The sequence below is a fragment of the Anabas testudineus genome, chromosome 4, assembly GCF_900324465.2.
Source record: "Anabas testudineus chromosome 4, fAnaTes1.2, whole genome shotgun sequence".
In the NCBI taxonomy this organism is placed as follows: domain Eukaryota; kingdom Metazoa; phylum Chordata; class Actinopteri; order Anabantiformes; family Anabantidae; genus Anabas; species Anabas testudineus.
Genome location: NC_046613.1, coordinates 9497223 through 9517639, shown reverse-complemented (window position 1 = coordinate 9517639; position 20417 = coordinate 9497223). Strand labels below are relative to the sequence as shown.

The 20417-nt window shown below is 41.5% G+C and overlaps 3 protein-coding genes across 6 annotated transcripts; 1 reads left to right on the top strand and 2 right to left on the bottom strand.

Moving 5' to 3' along the window:
* Positions 1-65: 65 nt before the first annotated feature.
* Positions 66-2563, top strand: micos13 (mitochondrial contact site and cristae organizing system subunit 13). Its single transcript, XM_026344902.1, has 4 exons — positions 66-230; positions 646-802; positions 1737-1794; positions 2101-2563. The coding sequence occupies exons 1-4, from the start codon at positions 202-204 to the stop codon at positions 2196-2198; spliced, it is 342 nt and encodes a 113-aa protein (XP_026200687.1). The 5' UTR covers positions 66-201; the 3' UTR covers positions 2199-2563.
* Positions 2564-2643: 80 nt separating this feature from the next.
* On the bottom strand, positions 2644-7888 carry LOC113152007 (spindlin-1-like). Of its 4 annotated transcripts, none has more exons than XM_026344900.1 (5): positions 7738-7888; positions 7052-7090; positions 6217-6464; positions 5869-6102; positions 2644-4688 (listed from the first exon to the last, which is right to left on the bottom strand). In XM_026344900.1, exons 2-5 carry the CDS (start codon positions 7069-7071, stop codon positions 4483-4485), a joined length of 708 nt encoding a protein of 235 aa, XP_026200685.1. In that variant the 5' UTR covers positions 7072-7090; positions 7738-7888; the 3' UTR covers positions 2644-4482. The 4 variants fall into 4 exon arrangements, with proteins under 4 accessions (XP_026200685.1, XP_026200682.1, XP_026200683.1 ...); XM_026344897.1 differs by lacking the exon at positions 7738-7888 and adding an exon at positions 7537-7725 and having other exon boundaries at positions 4483-4688; XM_026344898.1 differs by lacking the exon at positions 7738-7888 and adding an exon at positions 7594-7725 and having other exon boundaries at positions 4483-4688.
* Positions 7889-8940: 1052 nt separating this feature from the next.
* LOC113152449 (granzyme-like protein 1) lies at positions 8941-19017 on the bottom strand. The gene is made up of 10 exons (XM_026345707.1): positions 18915-19017; positions 18657-18810; positions 18270-18399; positions 18013-18185; positions 17112-17241; positions 12164-12233; positions 11940-12081; positions 10305-10431; positions 9291-9545; positions 8941-9202 (listed from the first exon to the last, which is right to left on the bottom strand). Exons 1-10 carry the CDS (start codon positions 18955-18957, stop codon positions 8996-8998), a joined length of 1431 nt encoding a protein of 476 aa, XP_026201492.1. The 5' UTR covers positions 18958-19017; the 3' UTR covers positions 8941-8995.
* Positions 19018-20417: the final 1400 nt, after the last annotated feature.

The following is a 20417-nucleotide window of genomic DNA, read 5'->3' as shown; positions in this document are numbered from 1 at the left end:
GGTGGCGGTAATGCGCACATTGGTTGTTTTACCAACCGCCAATAAAAGCTACAATGAAGAAGAAAGAAACTTTATTGACAAGGCTTCTGTGTGCTGGGTTGTCCTTCAGTGTAGCTAACAGGCTAACCTTCACTTCTCCTTATTCTTGCTGTGCTTAGTTAAAGTGAAAGTGCATAAAGAGAAGCTGCACGGCTGGAGATCATGGCGGCAAGGATTCTGCCTGTGGTAAAGTAAGTATTTACAAATTCACTGATAATTGTCCTTACGTCATTGTAGCTAGGTACTAGCTGCTTGATAATATTAGCTAAATGATGCTAGTTAGCATTCAGTCTGTCCAGCTGTCATTTCTGCCACTTTAAATAATTAGTTCAATAATCGCGTGTAACAATATTTTATGCTGTTCCTATCTATTGAATTTGGACGGTCCAATATACCTAATTCATTACGTCGCTAACGTTAGTTAAGGCTATGTTTTATCAGAAGTTACTGCTATATAAATACTGTCACTTTCTAGCATTAAATTGTACATTTAGGGGGTGTACGTAATAGAAACATGTAACCGTATCGATGTCGGGTGTTTTTGACTAGATGCAAATGAGGTGATTTCTGGCTATAAGCCTGACTCCATTTAATTTTCATTTCCAGACTGGCTACCAAGGTGGCGATTGCAGGAGGAGCTGTCTACGTTGCCTGTGACTCTGGTCTGTTGGGAAGCAGTGAGCAGGGATCAAAAGCCCTGGAAAAGGCCAAGGCTGTTATACCCCCTGCTATAGAGGAATGGACAAAGTACTTTGGTGTGGAGGTACAAATACACTTACTGCTTTAACACTAACAAAGTGGATGGCTCTGAATCACAGCTAGTTGGCATCACAATACAACACAAAGAAGGATAATATATCAGACAGTCAACTTACAGTAGGCAGTAAGCCCCCTTGAGAATGCTTTTAATGATTCATGCAATCAGTTAATGGATTTTTTTTAAACAAACTGCCATCTCACAGCATTTTACCTATGACATAAATATTCACAGTACGCCAGTCATCAGCCCTCAGCTATGTCAGTCACAAATCAGTGCAGATAATTTAATAACAGAAAGTAACAACAATCTAATCATCCACTGCTTGCAGTAATCGATTTTCTTCTTGAACTAATTGAATTTAATTTTGTCAATGAAAACTTTGGCTTTAATTATTTATTGACAAAGCTTTAGTTAAATTCAAAATCAGATTTTCGACAGTCAACCTCGATCACAGTCCCCCGTCTAAAACAACTAAACGTCATTTACTTTTTTAAACAATCATTTGCATGGGTCCATTTGAACATGCAAATCCTGTAAGAAGCACATACAGAATGACTCGTCTGATGACACTGTCCAAGTCAGATGTACAAGACACTTTACGCAGTCAGCTCCAGCTGCAATGCAAAGTGACACAAAGATAGTTATTGTTCACATATCCACTTACTTTCATTCTGCTGCGTTCTCAATTATGGAAAGATGAGTAATCACGGTAAAGTTGCACTAGTTAAAGATAAAAATGGTCTTATTGTTATTTTATAAAATGCAATGTTGTGACTGATGAGTGTCACCGCATAGTGTTGAGTAACATGATGAGCGAAGAGTGGTCATCCATAATGTCATATTTCACTTATCTTGTTGGAATATATGCGAATGCAGTATAATCTGTACGACTGAAAAGCTTTGAACTGATCTGTTTCAAATGAACAATCTCTCTCAGGCTCAGATTCCGACTATGCCCAAGGTTGAATTTTCACCTGTTCAAGCGTGGAACTCTGGTAAGAACTAAATAAAAAGCTTGTTCTTTTCTTTCTTTATCTTTTATGTCAAAGAGAGTACAAATTTTCTAATGTCATGTGTTTTTGTTTATTACTGCCAGGTGGGAAAATGTAGTTGTCTAATTCCCTAGTTAGAAACAGTATTGTTGTTATCATTTAAATGGGAGAATAATTAATTTAACCTTTACCATTACAAGATTTGTGAGAGAAAAGATCAGTATTATTGCTTTGGTTGAGAGTTTGTATTTTTTTTTCATGTCTCAAATTCAAAACATTGTAGGGTTTTTGTGTGTATTTTTTTTGCAGGAGTTCGGTGGACAATTTCAGCTCTTTCGGAGGCTCCAACAAAAGCAACTGATTACACAAGTCAGGGTGTGCAGTACCTGAAAGACCTCACCAAGTAAATAGGAACTCAGCCTGACTTTATTATCCACCTTTCTGACTTTTGCACTTGAGAATTGACATTACTTCTTCAAAAGTTATATCCCTTCACGACACAGAAGAAACATGTAAGAAAACTGGTAAATGAAATTCATCTGGAAGGAGTGTACTCTCCTCAAGGCGTACTGTGGTTTTCTGAAGGACAGTGGCATCGTTTGTCGCGTGTAATACAGAAAAGTAAAATGTCTTTTAAAAAGGTAATTTGTGTATACAGACAAATTCTACGCCCCCTCGTTCTCAAACCATCCAAATATTATGAAGAAAATGTCAGTGTATATATGCAGCTACACCTTTTGTGACTATAAGTAATACATCAATCTTAAAACGAGTCCAGTCTTGAGTTTGATTTATTGAGACAAAATATATATCTTGCATGTCGATTATGGCAGTGTGTTTGAAGACCAGACAAATGTGCAAAAATCTTTATTACTCATTACAGAATAATAACACAAATTGCGTGTTGATGTCGCTACAACTTCAGAACAGTAGTAGGTCATTGAAAGCACGAAGAAGAGCGCGCACAACCATTTGCAACTGTACACAACAGAAACACTCCACAGCACCACTTATGGTGATGTACAGTGTTAAACTGTTTTTGTTTAGTTTTTTTAGTTTGTTTTTATGTGGATAAAACAAATGGTACTGATTCTTCCACACAGTCTCTTCTCCACTGTTAACATGTCTGAAAATATTCGAGCGTTCTGTTCAGATGATCCATGCAGAGTTTTAACAAACTAAAATAATAATAGCAATACACCTACTGATTCACTGTTTTTACTGATCGATACTCAATGATTAGTCAATGATAGTGTGAGAAAGGTGAAACCAATACAGCAACTACAATATAGAGACAAAATCCATACTGCAAGCCTGTGTCACGTTTGCGAGCGGAAGAGATGGAGTTAGTTACTGGTTTGTCAGCTGGTTATACCGGGTAGACATTTAGTTATAATTTATGTGTAGTAATAACCCTTTCACTAAAAGCTGGTGGTGTTTTAATTAAATATTCATAAAAATGAGAATAATCACAACAGGCAACATTACAAGGCAGGTTGTACACGTTAAATACTGTCATCTGAATGTTTTTTTTTCCTTTTTTCTTCATGCGTGTGATATAGAAAGTATAATTTTGCCACATTTGCTCTTAAGGCAGAAGCATTTTGGGGAAACTATAAAGCATACCGTAAGCTCAACATGTAAACTGTAAACGATTAAAGTGCTCCCCGCTATATAAACAATGACATTATACAACCAATGATGGTGTGTTTTACATTTAAAGAACATTTTTATACTGTGTTAAAGCAAAACAGCAATAACTTTCCTTAAGCTGTCAGTGTTGCCACTTCTGAATGAAAACCAAATAGCAGTCTGCATACGCAATAATTCATTGAGAGTATGTACAATATTGCAAAATGACAAGCCGGAAGGCACTTGATGATTCGTCTTGGATCAAATTCAAAAGGGGAATTTAGCGTCTAAATTGCCAGTACAAAGGATCTGATGGTCCTTGTGCTGCTCTGTTAGGCCTGTGCTGAAACATTTCCTCAAGGTTAAAAGATGCCCAGCATGAAAATGTGGCCAATTAATACAAGCAGAGATGTTACAATATTATATATAGTGCAAAGGAGCAGGAGCATATTTCCACAAGAACACAATTCATCTGAATTCCACTTGAAAATCTAAGGGCCTCAACAAGTGTTACCCTTCCAGTGATAACAATAAAGGAAATTATTCTTAGATAAGTACAGTACACATGTAAATGTGCTTATTGAATTGTCTGTGGAAGGCATCTATGCAGAAGAAGAGGTGTATCCACATCTTATTAGCTATTTTTCTTATCCAAAGAAATGTTTTTTCAACAGCTTTTTTTTAGTCATACTGGGATTTATTTAAGATATTCACTTGAAGGACAGATCCGTGTCTGTATCTCAGGAATAACAATGCAAATGCAGTATCAACTGCACTTTGTAGCTGTTGGCCACTGCAGCCTTGGACTGTCCAAACATAAAAGTATAAAGTAGAGCAGCAACATTAAAACAAGTTGACTCCTTTGTCTCAAAATAGCCAAGCATAGCAGTGCTACAGTTCTGCTGTGCTTACAAAAAAAAGAGATTGCACTTTCTTCTGAATAATAAAGCATATCAACTATTCAACTCTGCCATGGCTTTGAACAACAGGTCATAACAATGAGTGGAACAGAAGCAGATGGAGGGAGGCTGAAAAGTGAGATAAAAGTGTCCACTATCTCTAGGTAGTTTTGACCAGGTCATAGACATGGATATGAAAGTCATCATCGTATTTGATATAGTAGACAGAGGGCTTGGCTGGGACCTGGTAGATGACCAGGCCTGTTCTCTTCACACCCTTGTCAGTAACATATTCCACTTGTTTCCCCACCAGACTCTCTGTCTCTTCTCCTGGCTTCCTGTCTGCAGGCAACAGGTGCTTGTTTTCTGAGGAGTGAAACGTCACATTAACATTAGTATTATACGCGATGTTGGCAAGAGTTAGTTTGAAACGTGCCAAAACACCACCTACGTAAACTGTCACACAGTGGGTATCGAGTAATGTCTGGTTTATTTTCTGAAAATCAGTGAAAAGTATTCACATCAAGGCTTCTGTATTAACCCCAGCTTGAATTTGCAGCATAATCCGCAGTGACTCTAACATGATTAAGTGGTCTAGATAGTAATGTTACAGCTCGACACACTTCACCGCGTGAAATATCATGTCCATCCAAAATGAAGTTACATTACACTACATTTACACCACGCTCGTATCAGAGAGGTGTTGGGCTGGTTCTGAATATCAGCTTATTGAGACTTTTAGAGTCTATTTGAAAGTCTTTCATTTCATAATATAGACTGTATTGTGTCATACAGACTTACTGTTTCATCCTTTATTTTACTTTTTAAAATGTAATAAATGATTTGGCCAGCAGAGGTCACCATTTTGTGACTGCGTCAAATGTTTCTATGCAGTAAATCTCTTCCTCACTATAGCTTTGTGATGATTCAATGCTTCACAAAACTTTGGTTTCTCCATCACTAGGTATAGATAATGGATGGATGGGTTCTGTGTGCATTCTTTTGATGAGCTGTCTTTTTATTTTGTGCTAATATCTCAATAATTTGGATAATGTCTTGATATCCTGATATTTTACAAAGACTTCTCAATGTTCTCATTATATTTCATTAGGAGTTACTGTGAATGTTTATGTGTGACAAATAATTCAAATACTCTCAAAAACCCTGTGCATCGAGCATGTTTAAACATTTCCACAACATCTGCAACAGCTCCAGAAACAGTCTGATAAAGACACATGGCTCTTATTAAGACTGTTTTAGAGGACTTTGTCTGATTTAACTTCCACTACTTCACAATGCTAGTGTACGTCAAGAAAGTCCCTTGATGAAGACTGAAAAATCCAGACTTCCATGACCAACACGACTGCTGTGGTGAAGTCACATGGCGTCAAAGCCAAAAACAATTTAACTGTGTTCCACAGCGGAAAATTGTTTTATGTCACATAGTGGTTGCATTTGATTTCATCTCTAAAGCCTCAGGCAGGATTATGACAGAATAAAACTTTCTGAAGTATTAATCTGTCTGATAAACACAAATTATCAGTACCTGCTTCAGGCAGAATCCTGAGGTCTCCGTCAGCGTAGTCATCCCACAGCTGGTACATATAAAGAACTGGGTCCTTTTCATAAGTTATATAATACCAGTTGGTCATGATCGGAGCTCTGGAGAGGACCATGCCTCTCCACTCATTCTTCTCGCCATCCTCTTTTTCAAACAGATGCTCCACAGCTTTGCCCACGAGCTCCTCCGCTCCTGGAGGTATCTTGATTTTGTTGTTTACTGTTGAAGCACAAAGGATGAAAGTAAAGAAATATATATATATCATGGCGATATATAACCTGAAATCACCTCAAATGTCAAAGCAGCAGCCACACGTGAGGAGAAGTTTCTCACCGACTTTTTCCGACAGCACTTGCAGGTTGGACACTCTGTCATCCGTGAACAGCTCAATGCCATAGACGCAGTCGAAGCCATCATACTTCACCATGAAGAGAGAAGGATTTACACTAAGCCTGTCCAGAACTGTTCCCTTCCATTTGCTCTGGTTCCCCTTCTCACGCCAGTTATGCTGAATACGGACTCCCAGAATGCTGTTGGGGTCTGGGGTCACTGTGTCACTCAGTTCCCCGCTGCTCCGCTTTCTGGATAAAACAGGATGAACATGCAGATCTGTGGTTAAGGATTAAAATGACGATTATGCCTAACACATATACAAAATATCAGGCTCTGTCTTTTAGGAAAAATACACTCAACCACATGTGAATACTTATAGTGAAATAACCTATTTCCTTTAATGGTCTATTTGAAATATTACCACTGTCAAAACCCACTTAATTTTAAATGCAGATGATTATTTAAAGCACAAAGCAAAATGTATTTTTGTTCCAGACATAAGTCCACAGCTGAGGTGGGTAACCCTGGTCCTTGTGGGACACTGACCTGTTTACTATCCCTGTCTTACACACTGTTGATTAGAGGTTAGAGAGCATTTCATCCTAGATGAGGCTGGAGTGAGGTAAGATAAAGTGAAATGGTATCTTTCTAGGGTCTGATTGACTGAATACACCTGATGCATCTAGTCAGGTAGAGGTAGTTGGAAAACCATCAGGTCAATGGCCGTTAAGGAACAGGGTTTTGTGTAGCTGCATGTGCCTATAGTTTGTAATGCTTGAATATATATGGCATCATATGATGACATGTGCTGTACAATAGCTTTGTTTCTACATACCTGCCCCTTTTCTTGGACATGCCTCGAGAAATTCAAAGGCTACAGGTTAAGAGAAAGACAGGGCAATGTTCAGATCTTATGACACTGAGTAGGACAGCTGTCAAACTTCACATGTACACTCTGTTGCAACATGAAGAGGCTGCAGCTTGCTCAGCACAGACCGACATTTGCAGCGACCAATGGATTAGCCCGACGGCCAACTTCCTGGCTATTTACTTTAACCACACAGCCATGGAGGTCAGCGTCTGTGGGAGACAGCATACGAAGACGACCCCCGTGCCGCTTGTCGTGTCCCTTACAAAATTCAAAGCGAATACAAACGTGGCTCACACAACTTGAAGAAGCAAACGCAGGCAATGTCACCGTCTCTGGCTAATAACAGTATGCAAACGTTAGCCGGTTCGTTTCAACATTACCATTAGCAACAGTGCTAACGTCACATGTAGCATGCAGTAAAGCACGCTGTGGGTGGTGCTGTACTCCACCTGGACTAAATCCAACACATGTTCCTCTGGTTGTAGGTTATCGCCTGACTGCTCTACCTCACTGCAGATGTTACTGTAGGTGAGTGGAGGCGGTTAGCTAACCACATCAGCCGCCTCCAGATCCTCCGAGGGCGCTAACAGACACCACAAACAACTGAGTATTAACAGCCTAGTTCGCCCTTTACAGTATATTCGCATTACCTTTATGCAGATTTCACATCAGCACTGTTCAGTTTGTCTTGCACAGAAATGTTGCCACACACCAATCCGCCTGTGTAAATCTCGCGAAACCTGAGGAAAATGGGAGATTTGGAGGGAGAGGACTCCAGCTCCCAGAGAGCCTTTGGTGGCTAAGACCGTCGAGAACGACACGAACACGAGCGCAATGGATACTGGGAAATGATGTTTGAATGATAGTGATACGACAGCAGGCTTTTGGTGGCGTTTCACTTTATTTATATTTGTGTTTGTAATAATCCATAACATAACATGCTTGTTCTTTAACTGTTATTCATCTGTAGTATACAAGTATAAAATATATATATATAAAAAAAAAGTCACATGTAACAAACTCGATAAGCTACAGAAACCACAGTTTCCAACCTCATATTTCAGTGTTGATGTTCACACTTTGTCTACTCATAGAGCTCTCTGGTTTCATGTTGTTTACACCTTTTAACTAGTCTCAAAGGCAAAATCCAAATCTGAAACTGAGCGTAGATAGTAGTGCCATTTGTTGTTTTAATACTTAATGTAATAGGACACGTCAGGGCAACAAGATACATCTATCAGTAATATGTTCCAATACTTTTGCTCACATGAAAAATAGATGGGTTCAAACAAAACTTTCTATCTTTGAAGTTGAAATATTGAAATATTAATCTTTTTATCTTTCAATGCCAAACCCCTATGTTTTTAGTCTATAGCAAAAGAGAAAGAGGAACTGGTCTCACTGTTCCAATACTTTTGGAGGGGAGTGTATCGACAACCCCTGAAACACATTCACTGCAGTGATGATTTAGTTGTGTTACTTTAAAGAAGTCAACACTTCCTATTTTTGGTTTTATATTTTATTAGTTTATATTACTGTTTGTTTTGTCTTTGATGAGTATGAAGGAAAAAGAACGGCTGTTGTTGGGTCAGCCTCTTTATTTAATAAAGTAGAAACATGCTATATTTGTGGAGTTTGTTTACTATTTACCTCCAGCAAAGGGTTCAAGAAAGGTAGGAAAACAGTTTTAGTAGAAAATTAGAAATAATTATCCAACGTAATCATAAGTTGCACATGTGACATCAAACTTGCATGTACATGAAGATGTTCCGTGCACATTCTGCTGCCTTGTTTTATTAACATAGAAATTATTACCTTTGGATGAAGTTGTCACAGAAAATCATTAAACATCATTTATTTGACTAAACAGCAAAGCATTCTCAATTTCAGACAAACAAAACCTCTGTGTCACAGTAAAAGTTTTTTGACACAAAACATGCATGATTGTGAGTCTCTAAGCCTTGCATTTCGGACAATGTAGTTTATCCAGTAAAGATGTTTTGATATGTTGGTGTAGACGTTTGGGACATCAGGGTAGTTGCAATTCATGTGCCTGTTGAAAGACACAACACCAACAGCTATCCCGTTGCACACCAGAGGACCACCAGAATCCCCCTGTGAGACAGAAACATCATTTTTTATTGGTTATTTTATTAAAAAGTCTTATATCACTACTCTGAATGGACAAAAAACATAAACCCACCTGACAGAATCCTTTGTTTGTACCATATCCACCAGCACAGATGACATTAGCAGGAAGACCAGGCCATTTGTATTTACAGACGTCCAGGTTAATGACCGACACATTCACCATTCTCAGCTCATCCACAATGTGACCAAGAGTTGTAGTCATACCCCATCCAGCTACAAGACATTGTTGGTTTTCTTTAATGTTCATTCCACAGTCTGGAAGTCCAATTGTTTGGACTCTGTTGTTCAGGCGAACCTTTCTAGACAACTAGAGACACACAGAAAGTAAATGTTTAAGATTGATAATGACTAATTTCATAACATACTTCTTTGCATGTGTTAGACTTCAGGTCTACAAACAATTTCTGGAACAGTATTTTCTTTAGACATTTTTATATATGTCTTGCACATGTTTAGCTCACGTCAGTAGGTTAGGCTTCTATTCAATTCAATTCTCACCAAATCACAACAGCAGTCATCTCAAGGGTTAGTATAATTGCATAATCCATTATATAGAAAATAGGTAATGATATGCAATGGTGGCATTTGAATAGATACATGAGAGGAGAGAAGAGAGGAAGACCTCAGTGCATCAGTAGAGGTCCCCCAGCAGACTAACCTATAGCAAGAGATAGTTCAGAGTCACCTGAGATCACCATTTCCAAGTATAAGCTTTATGATACAGGAATGTTTTAAGCCTAGTTGTCTACTTAAATGTAGAAAGGGTGTCTTCTCCATCCAGCTACGAGGAACTTTTGAGTTTCTTTTATGTTTATTCCAGATTCTGGAAGTTTAACTGTTTGTAATCTTTTGTTCAGTTCAACTTTTTTAGACAACTGGAGACACAGAAAACAGTCAATTTTTAAAATATATAATTTCATATTGTGATTCTTCTACTCATCATCATTGCTGAAATGCTGATTTTGGAATATCTGTAAATTGTCATGTGTATATGTTCATCTGTAGTTAGTTGACAGTGCTACTAAACAAAAACAGTACACTACCATAAAATATACAGTATACTTACTTTGAGGAGCATGATGTCATCACCTTTTCCAACGTTCTTATAAGCCTCGTGTTTGTACTTCTGTTTAATAGCTGTTTTTACACCCTCATGGAGATAGTGGGTGCCGAGAACAACACTTGTAGGTTTACTGAAAGGGACACACAGAAGTTAAGATGTTGTCACTACATTTTCTAAACCTGTTCCCTCGTCACAAGACAAAAGAAAAAAAACTTAGTAAACTTAAGTAAAAGTGAAAATATTTGCGCAAAAATACTCTACAACAAAAGTAGAAGTACCACTACACAAATTCTTTACTTATGTTGAATTTCTAAGTAGATATTGTAAAATGTGTTTTAGAACACACACAGCAGTAGAAGTTGTTCACTACGAAACATTTAAGAAAATCACAAAATAAGTGAGTCATAAAAAGAAAAATAGTTTGCATTAACAGTCTGCATGTGTGAAAGCTGTTAAATAAATGTAGTGGAGTAGGAAGAACAGTAACTCTGAACTATGGCAGAGTTATTGTTGCACAGAATGGAAATACACAAATAAAACAAAAGTACTTTATTACACTATTTTAATATCTATTGCACACAAACTTAGTTACTTTTCACAAATGCAACAACAAAGTGAATTTAAAATTTATTTAACATTTACTTTTATACTGATTTATAATCACTTTGATCAAAAGGTAACTCACCTGTCGTCACATTGCACTGCAGTGAGCACAAAGTCTTCACTGATGAGAAATCCTCCACAAACATGACCATAGTCGTTCTGCACTGAGACCATATACAGCATCGAGTTCTCTGAGACTTTTTGCCCATTAATGATTCCAACAACAAACTCTGGAAAGTTAAAATACCACTGAGTTAATGATTTTACATTGTACGTACCATAACATTATATTTGTCGATCTTACCAATTCCTCCCAGACATATCAGAACCTTAAGAAGCTGTCTGTTCAGATCATGCATCATTTCAGCAGAAAGTTCAGTATCATCTCATCTTTCATGCATCAAGTGGATCATTTTATACATTATGTGGTTTAGTATGACGCAGTTTTGATGTATTCGAGCCAGCCTCTCTGTGTTGCAAGATGGTTACTTCTATTATCTGTAGGAATATCTTGTATATTTTATGTACTACGACTTGCTTCTCCAGCCTGTTTCCTTGTTCCTGGGTCAATAATGTTGGTCCAGTTTTTGTCTTTTCTCCCTGAGTTGGCTCCTCTAGTCAACTCTAGGGTGAGCGTGAGACCTTTATCACCGCCTCCTGCTCATCTTCCAGAGGCTCCAGCAGTTCAGTCTCTCTTGCTGCCTTCCTGTACAGTTTTTGATAATAGCTAAACTCTGGCAAATCTATAGTTCTGTAAATGTCATTTAAACAAAAGTTCAGCTGAACTTATTGAGCATGTAATTGTGCTGAGCATGTTGACATCTGATGTATATGTCAACTCTTGCCTGACTTTGCAAAAGTTAAGCTAAGTTTCTCTACTTTCCCCTTCGTGTACCTGGACACTTGGTAAATCTGTCTCACTTTACTTGCACGCGTACTTAGTTACTTTCCACAAATGCAACAAAAAAGAGAAAAGTTTTATTAACATATAGCTTTTATACTGATTTAAAATGATTTGGTCAAAAGGTAAATCACCCCCCGTCACAGTGCGCTGCAGTGACCACAAAGTCTTCACTGATGAGAAATCCTCCACAAACATGACCATGGTCGTTCTGCACTGAGACCATATACAGCATCGAGTCCTCTGAGACTTTTCCCATGATTTCCCTCCCATGTCCTGTAGAAATAAGCAAAATACAATATTAGATAATTTTCCCAATAAATAGCTGAAGAAGAACATATGTTTTTTTGCATCGTACCATTTTCTCCGTGACATGTCAGAACAAGAAGGAGCAGAAGTTTGTGCAGAGCCTTCATGGTAGCGACAAGTCAGTTCCTGTGACGGTGAAATAGACCTTTTTATAGAGATGTTTGCTTTAATGCAAAGTGTGATTATCATAAATTTCATCTTGACTAATTTGCAACATGTATTATCTCTGCGTCAGCTTGTTTGATATCTAGTTTCTCAACATCCAGGAGCTGTGACCAGTTATCAGCAATGAATATATCACATATTGAATTTCACAATAAATCAGCCTTAAGCCCCCGGCAACATAGCTCCTACGAATGACCCTAGGAGCTATGTTGCCGGGGGCTTAAGCCCCTGGTAGGGTCTCCCAAGGCAAACAGGTCCTAGGCGACGGGCCAGACTAAGAGCAGTTCATAAACCCCTTATGACGAGTGAAAGATCAAGGTCGGATACGTCGCCCGGATTGGCGTCACCGGGGCCCCACTCTGGAGCCAGGCCTGGGGTTGGGGCACGTAGACGAGCGCCTGGTGGCTGGGATCTCTCCCACGGGACCCGGCCGGGCGCAGCCCGAAGGAGCGACGTGGGACCGCCTTCCCGTAGGCCCACCACCCGCAGGAAGGCGCATAAGGGGTCGGTGCAGTGTGGATTGGGTGGCAGCCGTGTGGAGGTGCCTCGACAACCCAATCCCTGGACAAAGAATCTGGCAATTGGGACATGGAATGTCACCTCACTGGGTGGAAAGGAGCCTGAACTTGTGCTGGAGGTTGAGCGGTACCGGCTAGAGATAGTCGGGCTCACTTCCACACACAGTCTGGGCTCTGGAACACAACTCCTTGAGAGAGGTTGGACTCTCTTCTACTCTGGAGTTGCCCATGGTGAGAGGCGGCGGGCAGGGGTGGGCTTGCTTATAGCCCCCCAGCTCAGCTGCCATGTGTTGGAGTTTTCCCCGGTGGACGAGAGAGTTGTTTCCCTGCGCCTTCGGGTAGGGGATAGGTCTCTCACCGTTGTTTGTGCCTACGGGCCAAATAGCGGTGTAGAGTACCCAGCTTTCATAGGGTCTCTGGAAAGGGTACTGGAAGGTGCTCCGACTGGGGACTCTGTCGTCCTACTGGGGGATTTCAACGCCCACGTGGGCAATGACAGTGATACCTGGAGGGGCGTGATTGGGAGGAACGGCCTCCCTGATCTGAACCCGAGTGGTGTTTTGTTATTGGACTTCTGTGCTAGTCACAGCTTGTCCATAACGAACACCATGTTCAAGCATAAGGGTGTCCATCAGTGCACGTGGCACCAGGACACCCTAGGTCGGAGGTCTATGATCGACTTTGTGGTTGTGTCATTTGACCTCCGACCATATGTCTTGGACACTCGGGTGAAGAGAGGGGCTGAGCTGTCAACTGATCACCACCTGGTGGTAAGTTGGATCCGATGGCGGAGGAGGGAGCGGGATAGACCTGGCAGACCCAAACGTATTGTGAGGGTCTGTTGGGAACGTCTGGTGGAACCCTCTGTCAGAGAGGTCTTCAACTCCCACCTCCGGGAGAGCTACAATCAGGTCCCGAGGGAGTCTGGAGACATTGAGTCCGAGTGGACCATGTTTTCCACCTCCATTGTCAATGCGGCTGTTCGGAGCTGTGGCCGTAGGGTCTCTGGTGCCTGTCGTGGCGGCAATCCCCGAACCCGGTGGTGGACACCGGAAGTAAGGGAAGCCGTCAAGCTGAAGAAGGAGTCTTATCAGGCCTGGTTGGCCTGTGGGACTCCTGATGCAGCTGATGGGTATCGGCAGGCCAAACGTGCCGCAGCCCGCGCGGTCGCAGAGGCAAAAACTTGGACCTGGGAAAAGTTCGGCGAGGCCATGGAGGAGGACTATCGGTCTGCCTCAAGGAAATTCTGGCAAACCGTCCGGCGCCTCAGAAGGGGAAAGCAGTTTCCCGCCAACACTGTTTACAGTGGAGGTGGGGAGTTGCTGACTTCGACTGGGGACGTTGTAGGACGGTGGAAGGAATACTTTGAGGATCTCCTCAACCCCGTTGACACGGCTTCTGTTGAGGAAGCAGAGGCTGGGGACTCGGAGGTTGATTCGTCCATTTCCCTGGTCGAAGTCACTGAGGTAGTCAGTAAGCTCCTCGGTGGCAAGGCACCAGGGGTGGATGAAATTCGCCCCGAGTACCTTAAGTCTCTGGATGTTGTAGGGCTGTCTTGGCTGACACGCCTTTGCAGCATCGCGTGGAGATCGGGGACAGTACCTCTGGACTGGCAGACCGGGGTGGTGGTTCCTCTTTTTAAAAAGGGGGACCGGAGGGTGTGTTCCAACTATAGGGGGATCACACTCCTCAGCCTCCCTGGGAAAGTCTATTCCAGAGTGCTGGAGAGGAGAGTTAGGCCGCTAGTCGAACCTCGGATCCAGGAGGAACAATGCGGTTTTCGTCCTGGCCGTGGAACACTGGACCAGCTCCATACTCTCGCTAGGGTGCTCGAGGGTTCATGGGAGTTCGCCCATCCAGTCTACATGTGTTTTGTAGACTTGGAGAAGGCGTTTGACCGTGTCCCTCGTGGCATCCTGTGGGGGGTACTCCGGGAATACGGGATTCGGGACCCTTTGTTAAGGGCCATTCGGTCCTTGTATGACCGGAGTAGGAGCTTGGTTCGCATTGCCGGTAGTAAGTCAGACTTGTTCCCGGTGCATGTTGGACTCCGACAGGGCTGCCCTTTGTCACCGATCCTGTTCATTACCTTTATGGACAGGATTTCTAGGCGCAGCCAGGGGTCGGAGGGAATCCGGTTTGGGAATCACAGGATTTCATCTCTGCTTTTTGCAGATGATGTTGTCCTGTTGGCTTCATCAGACCGGGACCTCCAGCAGGCACTGGGGCGGTTTGCAGCCGAGTGTGAAGGGGCTGGGATGAGAATCAGCACCTCCAAGTCCGAGGCCATGGTTCTCAACCGGAAAAAGGTGGCTTGCACCCTCCAGGTTGGGGGGAGATCCTCCCTCAAGTGGAGGAGTTTAAGTATCTTGGGGTCTTGTTCACGAGTGAGGGAAATAGGGAGCGTGAGATTGACAGACGGATTGGTGCATCGGCAGCAGTAATGCGGTCGGTGTACCGGTCCGTCGTGGTGAAAAAGGAGCTGAGCCGAAAGGCAAAGCTCTCGGTTTACCGGTCAGTCTACGTTCCTACCCTCACCTATGGTCATGAGCTTTGGGTCATGACCGAAAGGACAAGGTCGCGGATACAAGCGGCCGAAATGAGTTTCCTCCGCAGAGTGGCTGGGCGCACCCTTAGAGATAGGGTGAGGAGCTCAGTCACCCGGGAGGAGCTCGGAGTAGAGCCGCTGCTCCTCTGCATTGAGAGGGGCCAGTTGAGGTGGCTTGGGTATCTGTTTCGGATGCCCCCGGGACGCCTCGTAGGGGAGGTTTTCCGGTCCTGTCCCACCGGGAGGAGGCCCCGGGGAAGACCCAGGACACGCTGGAGGGACTATGTCTCTCGGCTGGCCTGGGAACGCCTCGGTGTCCCCCGGAAGAGCTGGAGGAGGTGTCTAGGGAGAGGGAAGTCTGGGCATCTCTGCTAAAGCTGCTCCCCCCGCGACCCGGCCCCGGATAAGCGGAAGAAAATGGATGGATGGATGGATGGACAATAAATCAGATAAACCACAGAAAAATTGTAGAGTCATGGTTAAGAAGCCAATGCACTACAGTAATATTTTGACTATTGTTTGACAGCAGCAACAAGCATAATTTTCAAGTTTATTAAGATGGAAAATGAATAAAAAATGAGTGAAAAACAACAGAATTGTAATTGTATAGAATTTAGAAAATAGCCTTTATTTGCAGAGAACGCCAACTTGAGATCGCCTGTTCATCACAGCAACAGACAAATACAGTTAGAAACTAGTTAGTGAACATACTGAACCATTTATCAGCTTCAGAGCCAAATATTTCCCTCAGGAACTGTTGATGATGCTGACATCTTTGATATAAAAAGTAAGACCTTATCTTGTGGCTTTTAGTTACATATACATTGCAGGTTTGTTAGTTCTTGATGCAGACGGCACTGTACTGTAGTATTTAGCTCTGTTGCCTCAAAATTTGAAGGAGCTGGGTTTGAATCAGGTCACCTTAGGGGCCTTTCTGTGTGGAGTCTTCCATATAACATAAGGTCATACTTTTATATTTTTCTCATGAGACTGCCTAACGTGAAGCGACTCCTGTGAGCATGACTTTGTCCTTGTGAGATAGTTCAGCTGAATTCTTATATTAGGGAGTCAGACAGCATGGTGGTCCTGACAAACAAAAATCACTACTGAAGGCAGTAAAACAAGAACAAATTTACTAACGGAATAATAAGTAACAACGAAAAACCATGCACTATTGCGGACAAGAAACCAAGAGACAAACTAGACGTGCAAAGTATCAACCAAAAGAACACTGCAAGGGCAGGAAAAAACAAACAAACACACAAATGAGAACAAGGTCCAACAAATTGACGAGCAGTCCAGCGTAACACAAACGGAGAGTCCAGGGTTATCCAAAAAGTGTCATGGTTTCGGCCTGGCACCAGGCCAGCCTGGGATTTCCCTCAGTTCTTCCTCTCACTCTCCCTCTGGACTCCGCCCACCAGCCACTTCGCTCCCTCTGCTCCCAGCAGTCAGCTGAACATTGGACTCACCTGTTTCCACTTTTCCCTACAAAACTCTCCTCAGCCCTTTTCCTTCTGTCAGTTCGTCGTCCCTCAACCTGTTTCCCCATGCCTGAAACCTGCCTGCTCCTGCTCGTCCTCCTCAGCCCTGTCTCCTACCCCCCATTATTTGTGTATTTCCAGTGAGTTTTTTCCTGCCATTGTGCAGTGGTTTTGATTTGTACTCTGGTTTCTGGATTTGTTACTTTGTCCTCCGCCACATTGGTAGTTTTCTGTTGTCACTTTGCCTCGTCCCCCTCCTTTCTTATGACAGAGTGAACTGACCAGACCGCAGCCATGGATCTCTCTGATCCCTTTAATGGCCGACCCAAACTCCTCCCCTGTCCCTGTTTCAAGCTCTACAGGCTTTTTTCTGGCGCTCTGAGGGAGGAACACCAAGACCTGCGTAGTGTAGCTGAATATCTGTTTAAATGCCTGAACACACCAGGAAACCTGGAGCATGCCACAACCATCACCAGATTAGGCCTCACCTGTGTTCCCCTAAGGCTGCTAAAACTCTCCTCAGTCCTTCTCCCCCTGTCAGATCGTCTTCATTCCCCAACTTGTTTGCAGCCTGTGTTCCCTGCTTGTTACTGAACATGCCTGCTCAACCCTGCCTGCTCCTGCTCGTCCTCCTCAGCCCTTCTTCCCCCCTGGATTCTCTGGACTTGGTTTCCCCCCTCTGAACTTTGGACATTGTTACCTGTTTTTCAGTGAGTGTTTTCCTGCCATTGAGCAGTGGTTTTGATTTGTACTTTGGTTTCTTGTTTTGTTACTTTGTCCTCCTCCATGTTGGTGGTTTTACGTTGTCACTTTGTCTTTGCGTTTTCCTGTCTGTTTTTGTAGTGTCGGTTGACAACCCCCTTAGTTCTCTGTTTTTGTTGTGTTGCCTAATAAATCCTGTTTTAAGTTAATTCCTGCCTCGTTCCCCCTCCTAACTTGTGACACTAATTATGTTAGCAAAGTTGCAAAATATCTCTCAAAATGTTATTCACACCCAAATAATTGGGTGTGAATAACACCCAAATAATTGTTGTAATTGTTTCATTTATTAAATGAAACAATGAGCATTAATTTGCTTTACAAGAATCAAGCTACCTAAATATACAAACGCCAACAAGACATTTAGCAATGAAGGAAGTTGTGCTTTTATATATTATGTTAACCTAATGTCGCTGTCTGTCACCACGTCTCTTGTGGTAGAGTGGTTACGTTGACTTCTTGGAGTGTGCTTGGTAAGGTGTTGTTGTCCCCTATGTCCCCCCAGCCGACCGTGATGCACAGGCTCCTTGTCCTCAGCCTGCCTGCTTTCATAGAGATCAGCTGCACTGCTTCATTCAGCTCGGCTCTGCGGTTGAGCTGAGACAAGGAGAGATTTTATGTTTAGTTTGTTTTTAGCATACTAGAAGCAGTAAGGAGAGATATTCTACAATTCTTTCTCACCTTTAGGAGCATGATGTCATTTGCATGTCCATCGTAGTTTGGGTGTGGAAATGATTTGACAGAAGTGAATTCCTGCTTTGTAGGCTCATTACCTGACAGGGAATCAGCTCCAAGAACAACTCTATATGGTCTAGAAATTACAATGGAAGGTGATATTAGATGACAAAGTCAATTGTATCTGTTTACAGAAATCATTTTCCACATCAGTCTTAGACCGTGTACACATGCTGACAGTTTCTAAACATGATGCAGGTTTTTAGATCAATTTCCTATTTTCAGATTATTGGTTTTCATTCATTTTACTAAAGTACAGAAATAAACTGTGTCAAGAGAAGTTTACAGCACATCAGCCTTTAAATGGTTTCAAAACAAAAAAATTGTTCTTACACCGGTATCTGACAATGTGCCGCTGTAAGCACAAAGTCCTCTCTCACCAGAGCTCCTCCACAGTTATGTTGACCTCGAACTTGCAATGAGGCCATGTAGGGGCGCGAGTGGGGGGCAGCATCTCGTCCACCAACAATATGAGAACCATCAGCTCCTGAAACACAAAATATAAAATGAATTTAAATTTGAGGTAAATGTAATAAATAATTCTGTGTAATGCCTCTTTTGTGGTTTCATCATGAAGGCGGTTTAGCTTACCATTTAGGACAAAGACAAGCAGGAGTACGATGCTGATTGCCATGGTCTCTATTCAGATGCACACTGTGCAGTGTTGTTTTTATCGTTTGTGGAGGAACATTTTGCAGTAATTGTTGCATCAGTGAATTTGCTAACACGGTGTTGAGTTGCAAAAGACATAGCTATAGATTTTCAAAACAGAGTTTCATTATTTGTTGAGGAAAAACAGCAGTATTCTCGTAGGCATTAGAGTTGTTTCAAGAGGCACACAAAACTTAACAGACACACAAAAAGGTGAGGTTTATGTGCATCCACCAAAATCATAGTTTCGCAGTGAAGGAAGTCATGCACTTGTTCAGCAAAGGTACATATTTCAAAATATTTTAAAATATAGAAAAGTGATTTTAAAACGGCTATGAGAAAAAAACGTTATGTTATTTTGTGTGTTTTTTTGGGCTAGATACTTTCAAAATTTGCTGCTTAGATTTAAATCTTGCAGAGTCTTATGAGTTATTGCACTTCCCTGTTTTTGATCAAGTTTTCATCACAAATGTTAAGAAAGAATGTGGTTTCCTGTAATGCAACATACCGCAGCCTTCAGCTGAGTTTCTTAGTAGTGAGGGACTGAAAGTATTTTAAATTTGCCTATTCTCCATCAAACGTACAGTATAAACAGCATCAAGTACATAACACTCAGCAGAGAAGAACAGAGATCTATGTGTTCTCTGGATAAATACTAGTGTGTTGATTTATGATCTTTGATGAGAAAATATTTATCAAAACCTTTAACACACATGTTTGTTTGCTACAAAATGCGTAATGATCACCTGTTTTTACTAAAAGTTTTACTCCATGCACCTCCAGCTGTTCTTTAACTTTAGTGCTAATGTTATAGATATAGTTGAAATGATAAATATTATTCCTGCCATTCTTCAGTTTGACATACTCCTAAGTACCAACAGAGCTTAGAGCGTGACTGTACACTCAGTCTTCTTTATTTTTTAGTACTATGTTTACTTTTTAGTTGATTTTTGGCTTTATAGGTATCATGCTAAATTGGTTTAAATCTGATAATTGTGTTTGTAATAATCCATAACATAACATGCTTTTTTTTTTAACTGTTATTCATCTGTAGCATGCGAGTATAAAATACATATTAAAAAAGTCACGTGTAACAAACTCGATAAGCTACAGAAACCACAGTTTCCAACCTCATATTTCAGTGTTGATGTTCACACTTTGTCTACTCATAGAGCTCTCTGGTTTCATGTTGTTTACACCTTTTAACTAGTCTCAAAGGCAAAATCCAAATCTGAAACTGAGCGTAGATAGTAGTGCCATTTGTTGTTTTAATACTTAATGTAATAGGACACGTCAGGGCAACAAGATACATCTATCAGTAATATGTTCCAATACTTTTGCTCACATGAAAAATAGATGGGTTCAAACAAAACTTTCTATCTTTGAAGTTGAAATATTGAAATATTAATCTTTTTATCTTTCAATGCCAAACCCCTATGTTTT